At 39.3% G+C, this 9,226-nt stretch overlaps 1 protein-coding gene across 1 annotated transcript; it reads left to right on the forward strand.

Annotated features, from left to right (window-relative positions):
- Positions 1–8,251: 8,251 nt before the first annotated feature.
- LOC133806543 (zinc finger protein 8-like) lies at positions 8,252–8,869 on the forward strand. Its single transcript, XM_062244631.1, has one exon. It carries the CDS (start codon positions 8,252–8,254, stop codon positions 8,867–8,869), a length of 618 nt encoding a protein of 205 aa, XP_062100615.1.
- The last annotated feature ends 357 nt before the right edge of the window (positions 8,870–9,226 follow it).

Genomic DNA, 9,226 nt, shown 5'->3' on the forward strand with positions numbered 1-9,226 from the left:
ATCATCTGCCAATATGGGATGCCACGAAAGATAGTGTCCGATAACGGTACTCAATTCGATAGCAACTTGTTTACTAACTTTTGTGAGAAAAATGGGATACTAAAAAGCTTCTCCTTTTTGGCCCATCCCTAAGCGAATGTCCAATTCGATGCTTTGAATAAAACCCTATAGAGTTCTATGAAGAAAAATTTGGAAAAAGCTAAGGGGAAATGGCTCGAAGAGTTGCCCCAAGTCTTGTGGGCATATCGAACCACAGCTCGTACTTCAACAGGACATAGCCTTTTTTCTCTGGCATATGGATGTGAGGCTATGCTACCAATCGAGGTCGAAATACCCACCATTCGTACCCATGCTTATGATCAAGCCTCAAACCAATCCCAGCTCGAAGTAAGTCTGGACCTGATTGAAGAAAGACGGGACGAGGCTCAGCTAAAAAATGCTGCATACCAACAGCGAGCTACCCGGTATTTCAATAAAAAGGTTCAAGACAGAAAATTCAGTTTGGGAGATTTGGTGCTAAGGCGTGTGTTCTTGGCTACACGGGACCCGGCTGCTGGCGTGCTCAGGCCTAATTGGGAAGGACCTTATCAGATCGAATCAGTTATCTGACCTGGCATCTACAAATTGGAAAGATTGAACGGGGATTTGGTACCACGAGCATGGAATGGCGAACATCTACGACCTTACTATCAATAGTGTAGGAACGATGTCACCTGTAACCGTGCTTGTTTATCTTTACTATCCTTCTATTAATAAATTGTTCAATTCCGAATAAAGTTCGTTTTCGTTTCAATATGCTGTATTTTTCGCAATCTCTATTCATTTAATAACCTATGGTCACACTCATAGGATATTAAGGAGGCATTAGTTGTATATATATCGTCAGCTTAAAAAAATAAAATAGCATATACAAAAAGAATAAAAGTGTTTGGATATAACCAAATACGCAACCTAAGATAGTTTGGAGATAACCAAATTATTAAAGAGTAAAAGTGTTTAGATATAACCAAATACGCGAGCTAAGATAGTTTAGACATAACCAAGGTATTAAGACTAAAATTGTTTGGATATAACCAAATACGCGAGCTAAGGATGTTTGGATATAACCAAATGCGCGAGGCAAAGTAATTTGGATAAAACCAAATACGCGAGCTAAGATAGTTTGGACATAACCAAATTATTAAAGAATAAAAATGTTTGGATTTAACCAAATACGTGAACGAAGAATGTTTGGATATAACCAAATGCGCGAGGCAAAGTAATTTGGATAAAACCAAATGCGTGATCTAGACATAACTAGATCAAAAATATTTGTGTATGGATTACGAACCAAAAACACGACATAAATAGGTTTGGAAAAAACCAGCTATAACTAATCGACAAAAAATTGGAATATAAATAAACCTACTTCAAGTTAAGTCGAGATCGAGGCTGGAGTATCTTGCAAAGATAGTTTCGACCTCATAACTTTGGGAAGCTACCCAAGGACGAGGAAAAGTAACTAGAAAAGCATGATATAACTAAACCACCTATATTACATGCCATATAAGTACTTTCGAGTGCATGGTAAAAATAAGTTCCGGCCTTGATAAGTAATGAGATCGGACACGGATACTTCGAGTAAGCTGTGCATGAATGCATTGAAGCTCGAGCTTAAAATCCACCACGTGTTTGAATGAATAAACAAATATAAGGACACTTTAATATAAATTGCTTGAAATATTTCGACTTAAGAAATGTAAAGCAAAAATATTAAAGTAAAGAAAATACTGTATTATAGATATCATAAGAAAATAGCTCTTTCACGAGCTATAAATTGTCTTAGCCCCAGGGGCATAAAAAACAGTAGATAAAAAAACTATTACAAGAGGTTCAAAGGGACGTAGCCCCAGGTCGAGATTTAGGAGGAAGGAGCACCCTCCTTAGCCTTCTCAGCATCCTCCTTAGCCTTCTCAGCATCCTCTTTGGCCTTCTCTGCCTCCTCCGGAGCAGCCTCCTCCGCATCGAGCCGAGCCTGCCATTTAGCCACGAGCTCTTCCTCAAAAGAGCCTAGGAAGCTGGTATCAAGATCGTCATTACTGGCCCAGATCCTGTACATGGCCAGGTCGACTGCCCGATCATTCTTCTCCGTGAACTCTGCGAGAAGACGAGCCTTTTCTCCCTCCATTATCTCGAAGGTGACTGTTTTCTCCTCCTCAAGCTTGGCATTGATCCTCTCAAGCTCCTCGAGCCTGTCGTTCACCTTCTCGAGCTCGGCTATCCTGGCCTTCATCTGCTCGGCTTCAGCCTCCATCTTTGCCTTTGCAACCTTGAACTCGTTAGTGAGCTTAAGTTGAAGATTCTTCAACTCTTGGGCATAGGACATGCTCGAATGGACCTCGTTGTTCAACTTATAGTTAAGCTGAGCAACGGAAGCAAGTGACTGAAGCACAAACAAATCCAGTTAGAACACATGCTAAGCATAATTACAGCAAATGGTAAACTTAGAGAAGTTACCGCAGCAGCGAGCTCGACACTCTTGTCGTAAAGGGTATTGCAGTCCCGAGCATTGTTCAAAAAATTCCACTAGGGAGCCTCGAAGCTGCTGATGCTCTAGCCAACTCGAGACATGATGTCCGAGCCAAGTGTAGCTCCATGAGTCCCGACAGCGTTGTCGATGACATAGTCATCAACATGAGTAGAAATCGACAATAGGCGCTCTTTGGGCGCTGGTTTCTTCGGAGGAGGGCCGAGCGTTGGGCAGACCATGATAGTAGGAGGCACAGGGGGGGACATCTATGGTGGAATCTTCGACCTGGGAAATAGGACCCATGGACAGGCTCGCAACAGTGGAAGTTGGAGGAGGAGGAGTCTTCTCAGTCTTCTTAAGGACCTTGGCGGGCCGATCTAACTTTCACGAGCCTCTCGGGTGCTTATTCCTCTGAGCCCCCTCACCACTGGCGAGCACGGTGTCGAGTCAGAGTCTATAGCACCTGCAAAATTGCACCACATTATAAGAAATTCCAAGACACAAAAAGTTAGCACATTGCAGACTAGCAAGGAATAAAGGGAAAGTAAATAGGAACCTAACTGGAACTCTCCCTCGAGCTCATACTCGGTGACCACGTAATTCCCCCATCTTCAGAAGAGGCAGGGGAAGTCCCTTCCCTATATGTGGAAGTCAACCTCGAAAGGTCCCTATAGTCATTTGTCCCGTATTGAAAGGCTATTCCGTCCCATACCTCGTTCAGACTATACATAGTATCGTATTTCCCTAGCCAACTATCAAACCTATGAACCCTCTCATCTACCCAGGACCATACATAAAAGTGGTCCTTATCATCTTCACACAAGACAAATCTATTGGGCTTATGCTTAAGTAACGAGGGAGACCATAAGTTCGAGCTAAGGATGACCATACCTTTGTCGCTCGAGCTCGAGGCCTCGTCATTGGCCTCGTCCCTGATTGCGGACTCCTGCGATGTCGACTTGGGGATTGTGGCTTAGAACTACGCCTCAGAGGAAGGCTGCCTATTGGGAAAGGCACAAACTCCCACTTGGCGTATTTCTTGTTGGATCAGTCATTTGTTGACTGACCATTTTCCAAGAGACCACAAAGCTCGAAGTTTATCTTCATGAAGAATATAGGAAAAGGAACGCCTACCGTAAGGGGATTGGATCAAGGCCTCCTTGTGCTCCTTCATCTTATTGGTGGGAGTAGGTCGATGATAATTGGTTGGAGAAATGAACATATCATGAGTGGTTCGAGCCTAAGCAAAACATTCGAGCACAAAAAGAAGAATTTTTTTATACTTACGGATTCGTCTGAACGAATAGTATCTGGAAGGAGCCAGGCCACCTGCCCAAAAGAAAGCCTTCTTGAAATTGGGGGGATGGTTGGGTAGATCCTCAAAGATTTTCTTCTCATTGGGATAGCTCGAAAGATAGTTGAATTCGTCCCATCTCCGAGCTCGGGAGGGATTGCTTTTCAAGCAAAAGAGATACAGAATCCCTTTGGTGAAGGTCCTTCCCACTTTAGCTCGTGGCAAAGTGACCTTAGGGCTGACAAAACCCTGTAAGAGTTGGTGTTAAGCTGGAAAGGAGCGAGCCCGAAAAAATCCAAGAAGTCCTTGAAAAAGGACTTTAAGGGAAATAAGGCCCCTGACTTCATGTGCTCCTAGCTCCAAGCCGCATATTTTAACTTGTTGTCGGGATTACCATCTCCCGGGGCGCGACAACTTTGCTCGTGAGAGGTTGGAGCTCGACACTTCAGCGAGCTCGATAGTCCAATTCCATGGAGGGCGAGATTTGCCCCAGTGAAGAAATCGAGCTCCAGTAGTGCTCGGCCTAAAAAAATTCTCTCTTTGAGGTGGGAATGGAGGTTGGATGTGAGGTAGAAGGGGGATTTGATGGTTCTCCCATCAGTGAAAATTGGAGATCGCCTGGCTTGAAGGCGATTGTCACTTTAAGAGTGGTATCGACAGGGATTGGTCTAGGCTCGTGGTCTGGATCTGGGTAGAAGGCGACCTTAAGTCTCTTCCTTTTCCTATCCTCAACCTCGTCGATTTGACTTCGAAAGTGAGCTCGGGTATCTTCTTGCTCACGCCTTAGTTGGTTCTCCCGTATCAAATGCTGATTTTGGCTAAAAGGTGACTCTGGGCTCGGATTTTTCTGTGAGTAAGGAATTGCGAGCTTTGACCCCCACCGCTTTTCTGAGTTCTGCGGCATCTAGCAAGAAAGCAAAAGGGTGAGGGCCAGACGAATAAGAAATTAAGAATAAAAATCAAGACGGCCTAGGCTCGAATGATCGAGACTGTGGAGCAAGCTCGATCCAAAGAACGAGACCAGGCTCAGAGCGTGAATTCCACGGAAAGGGGGGAAGGTGTATTTATTTTTGAAGACCCCGGATTTTCAGGGAAAAAAGTTGGCGGTTACTCAAAAAGTGATATTTTTCAGAAACGTGCAATTTATAAACCCTAATCTTATACCTGTTTCTTAGTCTACACGATATGATATTCAAAATCAAGACAACCCATTAAAAGAGCCATATTTGCATCATTCATGCAAAATCTGGGTTTGGAAATCCGTAATCTCAGAAGAGCCTAAAAACTACACGATATTGGCTAAAGTATCCTAGTAAGAAACCAGTAAATATGCTTATTGTGTAAAAGAAACATAAAAATGCATGAAGAAATATAAGTTCGAGGGTCAGGAACAGATACTTACACACAGAGGCTTGCGGATACAATGAAAGTGACGACTGGAGGAGCAGTTGCAAGAATGATCTCACAAAATCAAAAAGGCCAAGGTTGTTTTGTCTTCTTGGTTTAGAGAACATGCAAAGAGGAAAAAAGATTTTTCGGCTCTAGTTTTTTCTCTCTCTGAAACTTAAAATGGAAAAATAGAGAGGAAGGGGATGACACAGTTATATATATATATATATATATGTTTGTGTCCCAAGAGGAGGTCAAGGGTCGAGCTAATCTGGGCCTTTGGCTGGATTTGGTATTTGATCCAATGGTCGGGTTTGAACGTAGCAATGGCGGCAAAAAGCTGAAACGTGAAAGGATGTGGTGTATTGAAAAAGTACTCAAGTACTCTGATTGAGCACCCCATGGCTGACACATGTCCACACTCGAGTGCAATTGGTGATACAATTTCCAATAAAGGTAGTTCAAAAGTTTCCTTCTCATAGGATTCGAATTGATGCTTTTGAGGGGGCAAAATATTATACCCAGATTTCGAGATGAGAGGTTATGACCTCGAAAACTAGGCTCGTTAGGTGTGAGCTCGAAATATATGAAAACATCACATAGTCCAGTCGTAAAACCTCTTAAGTAAAACAACGACCTCGAGGATGTATAACCTCGAATATTCTCTGAGCTAACGAATGGGCAATGGAACGACACTTGAATATATCTTTTACCGATTGCCTTCAAGCGAGGTGGTTCGAGCTCGGGAAGTACAAGATCGAATGTGACAACATCGTCTACGTATACCTGTTCCGAGCATAAGCGAAGCTGGGCGGCGAGCTCGTGAATGACTCATAGTCTGGGCCAATTCAATGTCGATCGCTGATCTCGAAGACCTAATGAATCACCTGGGATAGCCCATTACGTGTGAACATATTTAGTATTGTATAATCCCAATATTTAAGGGATGTCATTTAGTCTATTATCCGTTCCCGATCTTCAAGGGATGTTTCCGTGTATATAGGAGATAATGCATTTAATATCATTATTTTAATTGATATACAGAATATATTCCCGAGATATGTGGGAATGAATTCTGCAACCTTCTCTATAAATAGAGAAGGAATCACCACTTGTAAATGACCAATTTCTGATTTCTTGAGAGAAAGCTCTGGGTAATTCATCTCTGAAGAAATTCCAGAAAACTCTAAGTCTTAATAACATAGACTCGTGGACTAGGCAGAATTAACTGCTGAACCACGTAAAAATTCTCTTGTTTATCTTCATCATTCATTCGCTTCATTGTTTAATTGTTTAATTGCTTTACGACTTAAGTTGACGAAAAACGGCGTCAACACACGGGAATGTGTTATATTACCACAAACATCACCATTAACACAAAGGGAAATATTTACAGAAGACAAACATTTAATTATTAGAGACACAAATCTAACAGGGAAATTAAAAAGCAAACATAACAGATTAATTAAAAGATCATTCTGCTCTATCAAAAGTTTTTGCCATCAAGTTTTAGTGCAGCCCAACCTACTCTACATTGTCTTCTATGATTAATTGCATGAACTATTTCTTGAACTATTAAAACATTATCAAAGATAACTCTATTTGAAAGAAAAAACACCTTGAAAAGGAGATATTATACTACACAGAACTAGTTTAAGCCTATTGACTAAAGTTCTAGAGATAACTTTATAGATAGTACAACAAAGACTAATGGGTCGAAAGTCTTTAAGTGTGTGAGCATTATACTTTTTAGGAATAAGAACAATTAAAGTAGTATTGAGTTTCGAAATATCAGCATCGTGATTCAAAAACTCCAGCACACCATTGATCAAATCAGTCCCTAGCACATTCCAATTCTTTTTATAAAAATATACATTAAAACCATCCAAACCAGGGGTTTTATTTAAAAATTGAGATAGTATGATTCAACCAAGAAAGGATAATAGATAAAGCATAAGGATCAACACCTCCAGAGGAAAAAGGTTAGAGAAATAAGAAATTATAGATTCATTCATTTTAGCAAAGTTATTTACTTGCGATCCATACTCTAAAGTTAAAAATCTAATATTATTTGTCTTACGCCTACTAGAAGCAAATTTATGAAACAACCTAGTATTTTTGTCACTTATTGATGAGTATTGTTAAGATTGTTTGGTTGGAGTAAAAATGAAGGAAAGTGAATAAAAATATTTTTTTCTCACCATCCAATTTTTTCTCTCTTTTTTTAATATTTGAACAAATAAATAAATTTTAAAATTTTAAAATTCGGGAACAAAAATCGTATTTATTCTTTAAATTATATACATAGTATTGACGTGACAATATCACATTAGCACCCACTATGCTTTGTCACTATTCCATTAGCAAAAGTGACATCTCACTAATTGGTAATGTGAATAGTTAAGAAGAAATTTTTAATAAACCAAAAAATTTCGGAAACACCAGTTGGTAGTAATATAGTTTAGGGGGAATCCTATATTAAATCTTTCTTATAAATTATCGTATTGGATCATTATCATCATCAACAACTGTTCGTCGTTACTTCATAAATAGTTTATATTCAATTAGCAACTGATTAACCACTTTAGTATTCCTTTTTATTTCTGCTTTAATTATATATTGTTAATTTTTTAAAACAAAAATTCTTCTTTCATTAGATATTATGATCGAAATTAAAATTTGAGCTATATATGTGCATAACATTTTTTTGTATGATGCACTATAATCAATACTTCTGTTTTAAAATTTTAACCCATTTATATACCCGTTGAAAACAATCTATATGTTAAGTAACTTAAGCCTAAAACTGTTCTCGAATTAACAAATATTCATTTATTCATAAATAAATAGAATTTAAAAATTATATATTTTTATTTTCAATTTTAATAATAATTTACAGTAGTTTTCTTTTTCTATATATGCACACACATCTAATATATATATATATGTGTGTGTGTGTGTGGAGATCGATCTCTCTGCTTTGGTAGTAGCTAGTATACAAGTAATATAAATCTATCTATATATATATAATAAATTCATCATCAAACAATATTATATACATGTGTTCCTCAAACTCTCATGACAATAATCATCATAATAAATCATCAGTAGCAGGAGTAAAATTGTTCGGTGTTCAAGTGAGTAGTGGTAGTAGTACTAGCCACCATGGTATGCCAGACCATGGTACTACGCAAGCTTCAGTACAATTAATCCAATTATATAATTACAGTGATGCTGATCATAGCAGATCATCATCAGCATCATTGTCTAGATTCAAGTGTGAGTACTGTGGCCAGGGATTTGGGAGTTCTCAAGCGTTAGGGGGTCACCAGAACGCTCATAAAAAAGAAAGAAAGTTAGCCCAACTCGGGGCCGAATACCAAGTTACTCACTGCTGGCTTCCTCCCCCTCCTCGCTACTACTACGGCCAAACCACCGCCATGCAACTCGTCAGCTCATCGAAGCCGTCTGATCCTCATCACGAACTTGTTTGTTCTAGTGGGTCCGGTGGCGGTACTACTGCTAGAAGTAACACCATCACCACCACCGCCACCAGAGAAACTATGGAGTACCCCGGAAGTGGCACTACTGCTGTTTCCGCAGGGAATGAAGGAGTTGAAGATGGTGATCTTGATCTTCAGCTAAGGCTTGGACCACCTAATCTCACATCGGTATAATTATATATGTATATATTTATCCTTAATATTGACCTATAAAGACCATATATACCTAAGTACAATAATATAGAATGTTGTTTTCCTCCAATTTTGCCATTAGACTATGTACTCATTACTTGCTTGTCTTTTATTCTTTTCCTCTTCTTTCCTTTAGCTGTGTGAGTGTGAGGTGGGGTTCTTGCTGGAATAATTGTATAAAGTAGTAGGTATCATATCATATAGTACTATAAATATTATTGGTCTCTATAAATATATATATATATATATTTATATAATTATCTGCACTCTTCTTTTTACCTATTTTACGTCACTAGGATTTGTGGTTACATTAAAAAATACATAACAACATGGATTACT

This window comes from Humulus lupulus, chromosome X, assembly GCF_963169125.1.
Source record: "Humulus lupulus chromosome X, drHumLupu1.1, whole genome shotgun sequence".
NCBI lineage: Eukaryota > Viridiplantae > Streptophyta > Magnoliopsida > Rosales > Cannabaceae > Humulus > Humulus lupulus.